The sequence below is a fragment of the Schistocerca americana genome, chromosome 1 (assembly GCF_021461395.2).
Source record: "Schistocerca americana isolate TAMUIC-IGC-003095 chromosome 1, iqSchAmer2.1, whole genome shotgun sequence".
Taxonomy (NCBI): Eukaryota; Metazoa; Arthropoda; class Insecta; order Orthoptera; family Acrididae; genus Schistocerca; species Schistocerca americana.
The window spans coordinates 142,207,087-142,224,571 of NC_060119.1; the positions used below are offsets into that span (position 1 = coordinate 142,207,087).

Here is a 17,485-nt window from a genome sequence, read left to right on the forward strand (position 1 = left end):
TTATGCTGCATTTAAGTTAAGTTTTCATCAGTCTTGTTTGTAATTATAATACTACGTCCGGTGAGAATGAGAGTATTTTTGCTTCCCATCTGGTCACCTAAGAAGCATGGGGTAGTGCTGGAGTTTTGCCCAATATTATTTCATTCTCTTTAAAAATTAAATGACATTTGTCTGCTCATCTCTTTTTGCATCTGAACTGCAACTTCTCACATAATTGCAGTGTTGTTGGGCCAACTGGCCACCCAGTGCCGTCCAAGTTGCGCAGCATTATTGCTCAGTCCATGTGCATGTAACACAACATAAAATATATCCCTATGATCATACTTGACTGTACTGGACATAGCTAGTCTTCTGCTCCACATGAAATGAAATCCAATGTGATTCAAGCAAACATAGAAGAATACATGGTTTAATGTTTACATCAGGGTTATTCCTATTATGAACACAGTATAGATAAAAAAATCAGTAGTGTGATTTCTCAATGAGGAACTTGAAACTTTCAGTACAAGGCAGGAGCATATAAAGGAACTACAGCTCAAGTTTATTTGAACACAACTGGGTAGAATGTATCCAGTAGAACAGTCCATAATGGGAGGGAACCTCCATGGCATGTACTTTGCCACAGTAAATAAACTTTTAAAGAAACAGCGATTACTGCATAACAGGTGTAAAACAAAGTGTAGGACTATAGATAGAGAAATGTTTGGCTGTCAAGAGAGCAATGTGGGATGCGTTCAATGACTACCATAGAAGAAATGTGTCAAATGAGCTTTCACAGAAACCAAAGAAATTCTGGTCATATGTAAAGCCTGTTAGTGGCACCAAAGTTAGTGTCCAGACCCTGACAATGACACAGGAACTGAAACTGAGGGTAGAAAAGCAAAAGCTGAAATGCTTAATTTCATTTCCAAATGTTCCTTTACAAAGGAAAAGCCAAGAAAATTTCCACAATTTAATACTCATACCACTGAAAAAATGAATGAAATAAGTACTAGTGTGGTAGTGTTGGGAAACAGCCAAAATTCTTAAAATTGTACACAGCTACAGGCCCTGATGGAATCCCTGTCAGATTCTATGCTGAATTTGTGGCTGAGTCAGCCTCTCTTCTAACTATAATTTCTTGTAGATCCCTTGAACAAAAAGCCATGCCTAGTTCTTGGAAAAACGTACAGGTCACACCTGTCTACAAAAAGGGTAGTAGAAGTGATCTAAAAAAACTATCGTCCAAAATCCCTTACATCAGTTTGTTGTAGAATCTTGTAACATATTCGGTGCTCAAACATGATGAGCCAGAATGACCTCCTCAGTGCCAACCAGCAGGGATTCTGGAGACATCCATCATGTGAAACCCAACTTGCAGTTTTCTCACATGACATTCTGAAAGCTTTGGATCAAGGCAATCAGGTTGATGCAGTATTTCTTGATTTCCAAAGAACTGAATCAATACCACACCTATTCTTATTGTCAAAAGTACAGTCATATGGGGTATCAAGTGAAATTTGTGACTGTACTAAGGATTTTTTGGTCAGGTGAACACAGCATGTTATCTTGGATGGAGAGCCATCATCAGATGTAGATGTAACTTCGGGTGTGCCCCAGGGCACTGTGTTGGGTCCCTTGTGGTTCATGTTGTGTATTAATGACCTTGCAGACAATATTAATAGTAAAATCAGGCTTTTTGCAGATGAGGGAACTATCTATAATGAAGTTTTATAAGAAAGAAGCTGCATGAATATTCAGTCAGATCTTGACAATATTTCAAAGTGGTGCAAAGATTGGAAACATGCTTTAAATATTTAGTAATGTAAAATTTTGCACTTCACAAAACAAAAAAATGTAATATCCTATGACTATACTATCAGTGAGTTGCTGTTGGAATCAGCCAATTCATACAAATACCTGGTTGTAACACTTTGTAGTGATATGAAATGGAATGATCACTTGGACTCAGTTGTGGGTAAAAGGGGTGGTAGTCTTCAGTTTATTGGTAGAATACTGGGGAAGTGCAATCAGTCTGGAAGTGCTGTCAGTCTACAAAGTGGATTGCTTACAAATCACTCATGTGACCCACTCTAGATATTGCTCAAGTGCGTGGGAACTGTAGCAAATAGGACTGACAGGGGATATTGAATCTATACAGAGTAGGGCAGCACAAATGGTCAGAGGTTTTTTTTAATCCGTGGGAGAGCACCGCAGAGATACTGAAGGAACTGAACTGGCAGACTCTTGAAGAGAGGCATTAACTATCTGAAGAAAATCTATTAACAAAGTTTCAAGTCCCAGCTTTAAATGATGGCTCTAGGAATATACTAAAATTCCCTACTTATCGCTCACGTAGGAATCATGAGGATAAGATTAGAATAATTACTGCATGTACAAAGGCATTCAGACAATCATTCTTCCCATGCTCCATTCAGGAAGAGAATGGGAAGAAACCATAATAAATGTTACAATGGGACATACCCTCTGCCCTACACCTCATGGTAGTTTGCAAAGTATAGATCTAGATGTAGGTGTAGACATCTAAGTGGAGTATAGTCAACATTGAAGTATCACAAGTGTAATGGACAACAAATACACCAAATAAACTCTGTTAAGTTCTTGGAATTGTACATTGATGGCAAATTAAATTGGTCCTGCAACATCTAGGTTTGGCAAGAAGACTTCATTCCATGACTTTTGCCTTACACGTAATTGCATGAACTATGAATGCTATCAGAGCTACAGACTTTGGATATTTCCATGCACTGCTATACAGCATTATCTTTTGGGGTAATTTTCATAGCTCAGAAGAGATGTACACGTTATGAGTGGTGATCATTTGAAATACTCTTGAAGGAATCTATTCTGGAAACTACAGGTTTTTAGAGTCATGTGTGATTATTTCTTTCCTTTGTATGTTTCATTAATGAAAACCACTCTGTTTTCAAAACTAACAGTTCATATATTGGCCATAATACAGGGTTGAAATAGGACCTACATAGTAAGCAGACAGACTTCACCCTTGTGCAGAAAGGAGTAAACTGCTCAGACAAGGGAGTTTTCAATGTTCTACCTAGAGAAGTCAAAAATATTGTTCTTGAAACGTCAAAATTCAAGATCAAATTGAAAGAATATTTGTTGCAGAATTCATTTTACATAATTAGTGTATTTGTTAGACAGAATATCTAGTCATAAGTAAAAAACTCCAAAAGAATACACCACTGACCGTAAATGGTCTCACTTTCAAGGCAGTTGACCACTTCAAGTACTTAGGGAGTCTTTTTAGCAGAGACAATAGAGCAGAAATAGAAATAGATGCCCGTCTAGCAGCAGCTAATAGAACTTTTTACAGCTGTATCAAAATTTTAAGGAGGAGATCACTTAGTACTGAATTCAAAATCCGTTTTTATCAGTCAACTATTGTACCAGTAGCATTATATGGATGTGAAGCTATTACATTCAGGAAAAAAGATGAAGAAAAACTGTTGATATTTGAAAGAAAAATACTAAGAAAAATATTTGGACCAATCTTCGATGAAAATGTCATGGAGTGGAGGATAAGGAAAAATGAAGAACTACGGGAGCTGTATAAACATAGTATCATTGTGGAAATGTTAAAGAAGAGAAGACTGAACTGGGCTGGTCATGTAGCAAGGATGCCGGAGAACAGAGTACCCAAAATAGCATCCACTAAGAAATTAGAAGGAAAGAGAAGAAGAGGAAGACCTTGAATTAGGTGGATGGAGAATATCCGGGAAGATGCAGCTAGGATGGGCATCAACTCTGATTGGACAACAATTTCCCTGGATAGAAATAATTGGAAGAGGCTCATAGAGCAGGTGTATGGTCAATAAGGCCTTAGCCACGTGTAAAGTAAAGTAAAGTAAAGTAAGTGTATTTGTTAGTATAAACGAATATAGTTTTATTGTATAGTTGGATTGTCCCATTAGTGCAAGCTTATAGATCATTAACTTTTTGTTGTAAAAGATATCATATTGGTCTTCAAGTATAAAGATATTACTAATATGGATGTGTCCCTGTATGTTAAGTCTATTATCTTGTTATTTTATGTATCTTATTTATGTTTATGTATTATGAAGTATCATGAATCATAACATATTGTGCCCTACTGTATCCATTATTGTAAATATTATACAAATTTTGTTTGTAAATATTGTAGAAGGACAGCTGATTCCATAGTCTAGCAATTCTAATACCAATGGGATGAGTAAGGTATCAAAATTGGCTTTGATTGTTTTTTGATCCACCAGACTTCTTCTACAAAATCCTGCAGTTATCTGCTCCTCATGTCTCCTTGGGTGGTATGTTCTGCCTAGCAAACTTCAAAGTGCAGTGACAGGCCAGAATTTACCTTAAAAGCTATCCTGCTTTGTTATAAATAACTTCAAGAGTAGTGTTTCCAATCCTGAACCTCTCCTTATCCCTAAACAGCCACACCATCAACCACCACTCTCCTATGAACTAACCTTGGCTAACCTTAATATCTGTCAGCCTTCGACACTACCTCCCAGAGTGATAGTAACTCATGATCACAAGAATCAGCCACAGGGGTACAGTATTCTCAACCTCTCATCTACGACCCTCTCCCCTCCTGAATTATCTGTATTAGCCAATTGCCTCACTTGCACCCATAAATATGTATTTAGTCATGCTACTTTCATTAGGGGATCATTGTCCTTCATACATAATGTCAACTAGAAATTTCACTTTACAACACAATCTCAAAACCATATACTGAACCCTGCCTTGAACAGTTCCGACCACCATTATCTCAAAATCTCTCTTAAAAAGCTTTCCAAGAATTCCTAATGTCCGCCACTGCTTCACAACCCTAACTCAGGTCCCTACATTGTGATCCTAACCTGTCTCCTGTAGAACTCCAAGCTCTTTGTTCCTTAAAAACTGATGACTCCATCATTATCTTCTGAGCAGACAAGAGAAGTACAGCTGTGGTACTTGACCAGTCGGAGTATGTATGTGCGGTTCTACACCAGCCTCCTGACATTTCTGCATACAGCATCAGCCATCAAAATCCCATCCCTATGATACAAACTGACCTATAGTCTCTCGTTAAAACCGCGGGCCCCTCACAAGGATAAAAACCTCAATCCACATGACTTCTGCCCTACCCAGACCATAAGTTACCACCATTTAACTTCTTCCTAAAATCTAGAAACGCATTCATCCTGACCTCCCATAGTTGCTGACCTCAAAACACCACAGAATGTGTATCTGCCTTATTTGTTCATCACCTACATCCTGTAGTACAAAAACACCGTTCCTGTATTAAAGACACCAGCCATTTCCTAAATCATCTGAAATGTGTGCATCTCCTACATCATACTAGTCACCGTTGGTGCCACCTCCCTCTACTCCCATATACATGGTTTGTCAGCTGTTGAACATTACCACTGCCACTGCCCACCTGATTCCACACCTATGGTATCCTTCCTGCTCACTATAATCAACTTTATACAACCATTTTCCCTTTGAGAGACAGACATATAAACAGATCAGAGTACAGGCTTGGGAACCAGGATGGCTGCTTAATGCCACTCTTTTGGAAGGAGCTTTCCTGGTACCCATTAACCCTAAGCTAGTGATTTGGTTTAAATACAATAATGACATCTTTGCCATATGGACTCATAGAAAGGCAGGCTTATTAAAACTTTTGGAATCTCTAAATACATTCTCCCAATTAAATTTCACATAATCCTACTTTGAATCTGATGCCACTTTTCTTGATGTATTACTTACATTTTGACAGTTTCCATCATTTCCATATCAAACATGCCCTCTCAAACAGCCATGGCATTCAAGGTTTTATGTATTTGTTCAGATGCATACTCTTTACAGCAATACACCGTTCTCACCTCAACCTCCACTGGATTTAGTTATCCTACCAGCCTAGTTCAAAAGCAGATTTTCTGGGCCTCATTCAGTTCTGGTACTGCTGATCCCTCCAGAAAACAGGTTAGGAGTACACGTCTTGTCACCCAGCATTATCCTAGTCTTGAATGTATTAATCAGTTACTTCAACAACACTATGACTTCCTAAAATGATTCCCTGAAGTGAGGTCCTTTGTGTCTGGTATTTTTGCCACTAACACCTAGAATAGCTTTGTCCCCCCCCCCCCCCCCACCACCACCACCCTCTCCAATTTCTGCATTACCCTGGTCAGACCCTATGCTCCTTCTGCACCCATTTCCCTTCTCTGTGGTTCCTACTCCTACGACCACCCACTCTAAGACTCTCCACCAAACCTGTACCAGCCATTTACTGGAAAAAACATATATCATCAGAGGAAGAGCCACCTGTGAAATGACACATGTCATGTACTAGTTGTAATGTAAACACTGTGGGTCCTTCTACATTAGTATGACTACCACCAACTTTTCAGTTAGGATAAATGGGCAGAGGCAGAGGCTGTTTACTGGCAACACACATGCTTTATAACATAACACTTGTGACCTTCGGGCCTGTTTCACCACACATACCATCTGGATTTCCCTCCTGACACCAGTTTCTCAGAACCACGTAGGTGGGAACTGACCTTACACATCCTCGGTTCTCACCACTCATGCGGCCTAAATTTCTGTTAATTCCTTCAGTCTCAGCTATTTTTTTCGGTAATTCCTGTCTTTGTTACCTTTTAGTTTTCTGGATATTTTATTTTCTAATCTTTCTATTTCTGCCCCACATGACATGCCTACCACATATAATGCACTTAGATTTCCACTCTTATTAACTTTTGCATGATGTTTTCTCAGTAATCTCTGTCTTGTTGTATTAGTAGTAGTTGTTTATTTCACCTATTTGATCACATCTGCATCACAAATATATCACACAAAATTGGACAAGACAGCACACTACAATACAAGATTAAAAATACATTTACATTCTCAGCAGCATACATCTGGGTTTGAAACTTCTGGACAATAAATTTCACTTTAAATATTGGAGTAATTTTGAAGAGTGTACAATCTGAATTGAAACTTACGTACAATAATATGGAAAGATTGTTAACCTCTTTAAATAATCCACATACTCTCTAACAGAATAAAATTCATTGAGGTAATTGTTTTTAAATATCAGTTATTTCCTTATGATGTTCTGTTGCTCCAGTATGCGTCTTCTAATATTTCATCTATCTCCTCTTTTTCCTGTGCGGGGTTGAGAAGTTTATCCTTTTTATTAATGAGGCTTTTCTTATTTTTATGAAAGACACTAAATGTGTTTTATTTAATACCCTTGACTTTTGCTGGTTGCTCTTTTAGTCATAACATAATGGAAGTCACTGGGGTAGGATGTATACTGTTTTGATCAGACTGTATGGTTCTGGCAATTAGCCATGAAGCAGCTTCATTCACATACAAACCATATTGCAGATGATGTGATGCATCAGTGACATCCAAGCAGGGTCAATGCATCAGTGACATCCACATGACTGTGATTTTCCAAGCTCTACTGAGTTAATACATTCCATATAATACTTCATCTCAGCCTTATCATCTGCTCAAATAGTTACTTGATCTTCAAAAGAGTATGAGGAGAGTTCTCACCAATGTGCCTGATGTCTTCCTCATTTGTATAATTAAGGGCATGGTCCATATTGTTGTGTGCAATTCCAGTCATTTTTAGATGTTAAAAAAACAAACAACAATATCATAATTGATGAATCTGGGTTTTTATTACTAAAAATCACGCAAGTATTGATACAAAAAAGAGGTACAAAGATACTGATTATTCACACAGCAACAATTGTATAAGAAACTCAGACTGAAAAACTCAAAGAGTTCACAAACTTGTCCTTATCTTCAATATTTTAACACCCCAACTAATAGAGGACTCAGATTTACTAATTTCTGCCTCTTTAATTATTCCCATAATTTTGTGCAGCACATGAATTTCATACAAGAAGAAATTATCTATCTGTTTTATTTCATTTCATAGGTATAAAATAAAGATGTGATAAATTTTATTTATTAGATTATGATGGCTGTACAATATACAACAGGTGAAAAGATTAAGAGGAAAATAGTATGGGATGATAGGCAACTGATATGTACAAGGGCAACTTTGGATAGAACTTTACTTTTTCATGTATCATGAAACACCAGGTTACTAAAGCTTGTAGATCTGGCCTTTTATGGTAAATGTTTGAGGAAGACAAAGCAGCCAAATGTGAGTATCTGTAGACACAATTGCAATAACATAGGAAGAAACAAAGGCTGATATGCTGACATATTTTGTTCTTGCATTCTAGTTGTCATTGCTATGCTGAGACTGTAAGACACTTGTCACATGAAACTACATTATTTAAACTTGCACTTTCAATTTCTATAATTACATTTCAATATCTATGTAGTGCATGAATTGCTTATATAAAAATGGAGTAATAGTAACTGATCAAGCAATACTCTTATTTCTCTTTTAACATTTTCTCTGAATCTGATAATTGTCATAAGTTCAAACTGTGTGCTGGCTTCAGATTTCAATCCAAATAGCAACTGTTACAGGGAGCATTTCCCGATTGAGCTACCTAGAATATTTTGCATTCTCAGCCTCATATATGGTTCCTGTTTCTGTATCTGTGCCTCAAATACATAAAGTTTGGATTGATTGTCATATTTAGTTCCCTAATAAAATTAATAACCTCAATGTTTCAGCAAACCACTCGTTTATGGGATTGCCATGCAGCAATTAGGATCAGAAATTGTACATCAATATGTTGGTCATGAGCCAAGTGGAAGGAATTTCAATGAAGTCTGCCTTGATCTTGATAGTAAGTCTTTTGTTTATGAGTTCTACTAATGTAAATCTATAATCAGAAACTTCCCTACTGCTGAACTATTTCGGAGGTAACTCCTTTGCAGATAAACCACACAACCCAATGATCAACACTGGTGCAATAGTAGTATGTTCACTATTTCAGACCATGGTTGGAACTGGTTTGTCTACAGAAAAGCAACTAGGAGTTATAATGGAGCATATTCGCGTAGGTATTACTACTCAAACATGTATGCATAGTAAGTATTGCTTAACATTTTCTTTCAAATTGTACTTAATTTTCACAGAAAATGGCTGGCGGAGAGTATATTGGATACAATAATACAGTTTACATGTCTGAATTGAAGACAGGAGACCGAAACTACTCTTTAGGTTATTACATGAAAGACCATGCCTGTTTTCCAGAAAATACTGATCTGCAAGAGTGCATGTCTTTATATTTTCGGGTCAGTACCAATTAATATTGAATTAAAAGAAAAGTGTTTTGTTAGAAATAAATAGCAGGAAAACTATCTGCTGCAGTGAAAGACAATGATTCTGTAAATAAGTCTACATACTCTATTCTTTGCATCACATTTTAAAAGTTCTTCAAAATTGTGTTATTTTGTTTAAAATAAGATCTAATGCACTAGTTTTATTTACTTTTTACATATTTATAATTTTGTTATAAAGTCTTAAACTGATTCTGAGAAGTTAACAGCAGCAAGTCACAACTTTGTTTCCTTTGTATTCATTTCAGCACTATAAAATTTCAGTATCTTTGACAGTTGTGTATTACAGTGTTATATAAGAGATCAGTCAAGAAATGTGTTACACAGAACAGGCTAAAAATTATCTGCATATTAAGAGAATGAGGAGTAATTCATCAGGTGAAACATGCTGAAGTTAAATCTCTAGTGCAGCTGATCAAAGGCTATTACATATATTGCATCTCACTTCAAAGATCCCTGTCTTGGCTCACACATTTTGACATAACTCAGGGTGGACACCTGATACCACAAAACTAGATGGTGGCTGGTAGGTATTGACCACATTCTGCCATCAGCTGATGTAGAACATCAGCCATTGTTTGTTTCCTCCAGAGATCTGATGATGTCATTACTGCCCTCAGAGGCCTGTGTGGCAGGTTGAGGCACACAGCCACAGCTACTTGTAGAGATTCATCAGTTGACTCATATGGTGTAACATCCTGAAGTTAAGTTCATTCTGCAGACAGTCGGTGACTACTGTGTTAATTGCATCTCACATTAAGGACCAAAATATGAATGGGATGCTCGCAATGGAAAAGTATTTGCCTACCCACACATAAGTGGTACCACAAGCAGGCCATGCCTTCGTAACTGATGGTAATATTGCCCTAGAGCTCATTATAAATCATCCTGCACACACTGAGCCCAGCATCATGAAGCTGATGGGTGTTGACCATGTCTCACTATCAACTAAGGTAGAATCTGTGCTCTGACTCTTATTCCCCAACAGTCAGCCATCATCATTCCAACATTTGGTGGACCCAGTGACAGGTTGATGACACACTGGCACAGCCACCTGCAGGGATACTCCAGTAATTACTTGCATCTTGAGACAGAGTTACCACACGCAAAATCAAAACAGTCCCAATTGGATCATTAAAGAGGTAAGTGAGTATTGATAGAAACTGAGAACAGACACTAGAGAGAATTTCAATAGTGTGCAGAATGTGTAACAAACCAAGATTTAGAAATTATTAATTCCACATATGTCTATGACGTATAAAAACGTTTTTATAAATTTCAGTAAGAAAATATGAAATGTTTGTCATCTTATAGAGTTTACTTTATAAATAAACAATTACCTCAGTTATGGAATACTTTGTATCTATAAAAGATGTAATTTGCTTTCATTTCATTCATATAATTTATAACAAATGCCATGTCTATTCATCAAATTTCCACATTTGGTATAAGTTATGCGAGATGGTAAATTATTTCTCATAAACAAATAGCTTTGATTCTACTCCAAAACACAGTTAACTTCACCAAAAAATTTCTCTTGACACAAAAATAGAATATCTTTTAATGTAAACAAACCTTTTCAAATAAAATATTTTGAAAGTTTAAAATGTTAACTGAGGACTATATAAAATATCTTTTGCAACTGTTTCGATTCTCACCAAGCTGTGGCAGGGGAACACACACACACACACACAAAAGGATTTAACTTTTACAAACTTTTGGAGCCAGTGGCTCCTTCTTCTGGCATGAGAGTTGAAGGGGAAGGAAGAGGGGTGAAGGAAAAGGACTGGAGAGGTTTAGCAAAAGGGGTGCAGCTTAGAAAAGTCACCCAGAACCTCAGGTCAGGGGAGACTTAGCGGACAGGATGAGAAGGAAAGACTTGGTGAGTAGATTTTTTATCTGTCCACTTATGTTATACAAACAATAGTGGATAACACCTTATTCTGGCTCTCCACTGAAGGACCCATAATAAATTCTTTGCCAAGAGTCAGTGAAATGTGGAGAGGTAGAATATACTAAAAGAACACAAAAAGAAATTAACAACTTTCAAAATACAAATTCATTGTCAATTAGAGCAGTTGTCCTAAGCAACATGATTCACAGCAGAAATGTTGCAGTTCATTAATTATATCCAAGAAGGATTAACCATACTCAGGAGATTTAATTTGCCAGTGAATAAACATCACATCAATTGATAACAATTACTTTGAAGAAGAATTTATTAACATCTACAACTTGGAAGATTGATGACTGAAACTGTGAAGGACTACAGCTGTTTCATCAATCCCAAAGGAACACCACAGCAGCTGGTGGTAATAGCATCTGATACTTATCTACCTACGACGACACAGTTTACTTACCACAGTGGCCCATTTTCCCACTAATGTCGCCTTGTGGTAAGGCAACTATCATTTTAGTGAGCTGTGTTGAAGCCAACTTGAATTTATTTATTTTTGTTATGGTTTGTGTAGTGGGGCAACTAAAGTGTTTTGAGTGCCAAAATGACTTATTAATGAAGAGGTAGATACATGGTGACAGTCACTTGCAGAAGGTTAGGTTTAAAGTACATATTGTAGTAATTGTGTATGTTTGGTAATTAGGAAAATGAACAAACATATGAAAGATTTGTTAGAAAAGGTTAGTGATTCATCATTGGTAAGCACAGATATGTATACACCTCAAAGAAACAGCTATCTGATGTTTTAAGTGTCAAGCTAGATGCATATTATGCTGATTTAAAAACAATATTTAAGTCTCAAAGTGATAAAATTGATGAGTTAAATATAAATATAGAATAATCTGGTAATATGGTAGAAACACTGACAAAACAGAGCTATGATAGGGCCAAGGTGAATCAAAAATGTAGATAGATGCTTGGAATGTTGGCAATGAAGGAGTGTTTACAAGATCCTTACACACAAGTCAGTTTTAGTAGTTCAAAACAAGATACAAATTTAAGTAAGGTAAATGTTTTTTATCCCATTTTGTCGACTTTGGAGGAGGCTAGTAGTGATGTATTTGAACCGAAAGTTAGCTATTAACAGATCTCCTTCTCTAGATGTGGTAATTACTCAAACTATTGGAAAGATTATCTGAATTTAATGTGTAATTTCAACGGAACTGTTGGAGCACATGTATGATGGATTTTTGTCAACAGTTCCAAAATGACTGTGTAGCCTTCAGCTGTCTTTTAACTTTTGGTGTTAATTAACATGATGTGCATGGTATTTTCATAAAGTTAAGCATAAATGACTTAGTGTTAACATTAAGTAAAGCAATACATACAAAAAGAACAGAGTCAGATTTATTTGTGCATTTTACTTGAAATTTATGTTACATCAAATAGTGATTTAAAATATTTGTGGAAAATAAAAGAGGCACAAAGTGGGAGGTTTGACGTGGAATGTGACGTGGAATGTAGGTGGCCTCATGCCTGTAACTGAGCTGTGTGGGTTAGCTGCGATATCCAGGATGGCATATTGAGTACTATTTTTGATGTTGTAGGCACACAGAAATGATAGTTAAGTGCCACTGATATCAGAGGAGTTCACAAACTATCTGAACTTTCTAGGCTGAGGACTATAAATCCTTAGCAGTCCATTATATTACTTCCCATTTGATTTCTGTATAACAGTCTTTCATTCTACTGGCATTCTATCTTCTTTAAATTATACTTCTTTCACTATCTTATCCAAAGATATGAAAAATAGTCTGCATGGTATGGCATCTGGCATCTTTATCATCATACACCAATTACAATGGGTCTTCTACAAAATATTTGCAGCTACATGATACGAACACATAAATGGAAGTACAATTGATTTCATTGGTCAGCTTTTAAAGAAGCCAGTTGCATGCCATGGGCTCAAATTGTTTCATGCCACTTCATCTACAAGATTCCAAAACTATTTTCGGTGTACCCTCCTTGAAGGGTCCCATTGGAATTATTTGCAAAGTATACTGCTGATGTATGACCCTAACCAAATGTAATGGACCTGAACATGGCAAGAACAATAGTTTGTATTAATCGATGGAACCATTGGGGGGACGGTACACACAAAAGTTTGGAAACTAGTAGTTTTGGTGGTGTGAAACTATTCACATCCACAACATGCAAAAGGTTTCTTTAATAGCAGACCAATGAAAGCAATTGTATTTCCATTTCTGTGTTCATAGTATGTGACTGCAAATGTTTTGTGGAAGACCCACTGCAATCACTGTGTAATGATTAAGATGCCAGATATCGTACCACACAGACTACTTTTAGCAAATAAAAACATATAAGTCTCAACCCAGAATCAAATTCTTTACCTCCTGCATCCTTACCCAAAATGTTATCCACTGCACCAACTGCATAGCGCTACTGATGAGTCCAGACAGAGGCAGTTACTGTACACATGATTACAGTGATGCCAGTTTGCCAATCTTTAATGCCCGTTTGCTGCCCAAAATATGCACAGGCAAAATTTTGTGACAGACATTTTTGTATTGCCAGTATGTGTGGAATCATGCTGCTAAGTCCTAGTGCATGAATTTTTCTTCACCTTGTGTATATACACTGAAGAGACAGTGATACTGGCACACCTACCTAATATCACGTAGGACACCCAGGAGCAAGCAGAAGTGCCACAGCATGATGTGGTATAGAGTGTTCATATGTACTTCATGTCTGTGGTAGTGCTGGAGGGAACTGACACCATGAATCCTGCAGGGTTGTCCATAAATCTGTGAGAGTACAAGTGGGTGGAGATCTCTTCTGAACAGCACATTGCAAAGCATTCCAGATATGCTCAACAGTATTCATGACTGGAGAATTTGGTGGGCAGTGGAGTTGTTTAAACTTAGAAGAGCCACTCTGTACAAATTCTGCATGTGTGGGGTGTCACATTGTCCTGCCAAAATTGCCCAAGTCCATTGTAATGCACAATGGACATGAATGGATGCAGGTGATCAGAGAGGATGCTTACTTACATGTCACCTGTCAGAGTCATATCTAAACATATCAGGGGGCTCATATCACTCCAGCTGCACATGCCCCATACCATTACAGAGCCTCCACCAGCTTGAACAGTCCCCTGCTGACATGCAGCATCCATGGATTCATGAGCTCGTCTCCATGCCCGTACACATCCATCCACTCAATACAATATGAAATAAGACTCGTCTGACCAGGCAACATATTTCCAGTCATCAATGGTCCAATCTTGGTGTTTACGGGCCCAGGAGAGGTGTAAAGCTTTGTGTCATGCAATCATAGAGTGTACATGAGCGGGCCTTTGCATCCCAAAAGCCCGCATCGATGATGTTTCATTCAATGGTTTGCATGCTGACACTTGCTGATGGTGCAGCATTGAAATCTGCAGTAATTTATGGAAGAGTTGCACTTCTGTCATGTTGAACAATTCTCTTCAGTCATCATTGTCCCCATTCTTGCAGGATCTTTTTCCGGTTGCAGCAGTGTCAGACATTCGATGTTTTGCTGGATTCCTGACATTCACAGTAAATTCGTGAAATGGTCATATGGGAAAATCCCCACTTCATTACTATCTCGGAGATGCTGTGTGTTATCACTCATGTGCTGATTATAACATTATCTTCAAACTTGTTTAAATCTTGATAACCTACCAGTGTAGCAGGAGTAGCTGGTCTAACAACTGTGCCAGGCACTTGTTGTCTTATATGGGTGTTACCGAACACAGTGCTGTCTTCTGCCTGTATACATACCACTGTATTTGAATATGCCTACAACTACATCTATGTGATTACTCTACCATTCACAATTAAGTGCCTGGCAGAGGGTTCAATGAACCACCTTCAAGCTGTCTCTCTCCTGTTCCACTCTCTAACGGTGTGCGGGAAAAACAAGCACTTAAATTTTTCTGTACGAGCCCTGATTTCTCTTATTTTATTGTGATGATCATTTCTCCCTATGTAGGTGGGTGCCAACAGAATGTTTTTGCAATTGGAGTAGAAAACTGGTGATTGAAATTTCATGGGAAGATCCTGTCACAATGAAAAATGCCTTTGTTTTAATGATTGCCACTCCAATTCATGTATCATGTCTGTGGCACTGTCTCCCCTGCTTCGCAATAATACAAAATGAGCCACACTCCTCTGAAATTTTTCAATATCATCCATCAGTCCCACCTGATACAGATCCCACACCACACAGCATTACTCCAGAATAGGACGGACAAGTGTAGTGTACGCAGTCTCTTTAGTAGAACCGTTGCACCTTCTAAGTGTTCTGCCAATGAATCACAGTCTTTGGTTTGCTCTACCCATGTCATTATCTACGTGATTGTTCCAACTTATGTTATTTGTAATTGTAATCCCTACATATTTAGTTGAATTTACAGCCTTCAGATTTGTGTCACTAATCGCGTAATCGAAATTTAGTGGATTTCTTTTAGTACCCATGTGAATAACTTCACACTTTTTTTTTATTCAGGGTTATGTGTCACTTTTTGCACCACACATATATCTTATCTAAATCAATTTTCAATTCATTTTGGTCATCTGATGACTTTATAAGATGGTAAATGACAGCATCATCTACATATAATCTAAGAGGGCTACTCAGATTGTCTCCTATGTCATTAATATAGCTTAGGAACAATAGAGGGCCTATAACACTTCCTTGGGGAAAGCTGGATATTACTTCTGTTTTACTTGATGACTTTTGAACTCTGACCTTTCTGACAGGAAATCATGAATCCAGTTGCACAACTGAGGCAATATTCCATAGGCACACAGTTTGATTAGAAGATGCTTGTGAGGAACGGTCTCAAAAGCCTTCTGAAAATCTAAAAATATGGTGTCAATTTGACATCCCCTGTCAATAGCACTCATTACTTCATGATTATAAAGAGCTAGTTGTGTTCTGCAAGAATGATATTTTGTGAATCCATGCTGACTATGTGTCAGTAAAACATTTTCTTTGAGGTACCTAGTAATTTTCGTACACAGTATATGTTCCAAAACCCTACTGCAAATCGATGTTAGTGATATGGACCTGTATTTCAGCAGATTACTCCTATTTCCCTTTTTGTGTATTGGTGTGACTTGAGCAACTTTCCAGACTTTAGGCACAGAACTTTCTGTGAGTGAGCAGTTGTATATAATTGCTAAATATGGAGCTATTGCATCTACATACTCTGAAACGAACCTGACTGGTATACCATCTGGACTGGAAGCCTTGCCTTTATTAAGTGATTTAAGCTGCTTTGCTACAAAAATGGTTCAAATGGCTCTAAGCATTATGGGACTTAACATCTGAGGTCATCAGTCCCCAGACTTAGAACTACTTAAACCTAACTAACCTATGGACATCACACACATCCATGCCTGAGGAAGGATTTGAACCTGTGACCATAGCACCAGTGTGGTTCCAAACTGAAGCGCCTAGAACTGCTTGGCCACATTGGCCACCGCTTTGCTACACCAAGGATATCTATTTCCATGTTTCTCATCTTTGCAGTTGTTCTTGACTGGAATTCGGGAATATTTATTTCATCTTCTTTGGTGAAGGAGTTTTCGAAAACCTTGTATAATAACTCTGCTTTGGTGGCACTGACATCAGTGACTTCACCGTTGTTATCGTGCAGTGAAGGTATTGATTGTGTCCTGCCAGTGGTGTGCTTTATATTTGACCAGAATCTCTTAGGGTTTTCTCCCAGATTCTGAGACAGAGTTTCATTGTGGAAATTATTAAAAGCATGTCACACTGAAGCATGCACTATATTTCAAACTTCTGCAAAACTTTGCCAATCTTGGAGATTTTGCATTCTTTTAAATTTGGCATGCTTTTTCATTGCTACTGCATTGCTACCATGGGGGATCAGTACCATCCTTTATTAAATTATGTGGTATATATCTCTCAATTGCCGTCGATACTATCTCTTTGAAATCATTCCACATCTTTTCTACGCTTACATGATCAGATCAGAAGGAATGGAGACTGTCTCTTAAAAAGGCATTAAGAGCATTTTAACAGCTTTTTTAAATCTATGTACTTTGAGTTTCTTTTTGATAGTTGTGAGTGTTATGGTATTCAGCCTAGCAGCAACTGCCTTGTGGTCACTAATCCCTGTATTCATCATGATACTCCCTATTTGTCCAGGATTATTTGTTGCTAAGAGGTCAAGTATGCTTTTGCAACCATTTATGCTTTGAGTAGGCTCATGAACTAATTGTTCAA

At 37.6% G+C, this 17,485-nt stretch overlaps 1 protein-coding gene across 1 annotated transcript in view; it reads left to right on the forward strand.

The window, feature by feature from the left end:
- Positions 1-17,485, forward strand: part of LOC124607720 (glutaminase kidney isoform, mitochondrial-like) — a 177,042-nt gene that overhangs the window by 42,513 nt on the left and 117,044 nt on the right. Inside the window, exons 4-6 of the mRNA XM_047139931.1 lie at positions 8,674-8,789; positions 8,881-9,002; positions 9,082-9,240. Of these exons, the coding sequence (XP_046995887.1) occupies positions 8,674-8,789; positions 8,881-9,002; positions 9,082-9,240 (397 nt within the window). The remainder of the gene's footprint in view (positions 1-8,673; positions 8,790-8,880; positions 9,003-9,081; positions 9,241-17,485) is intronic.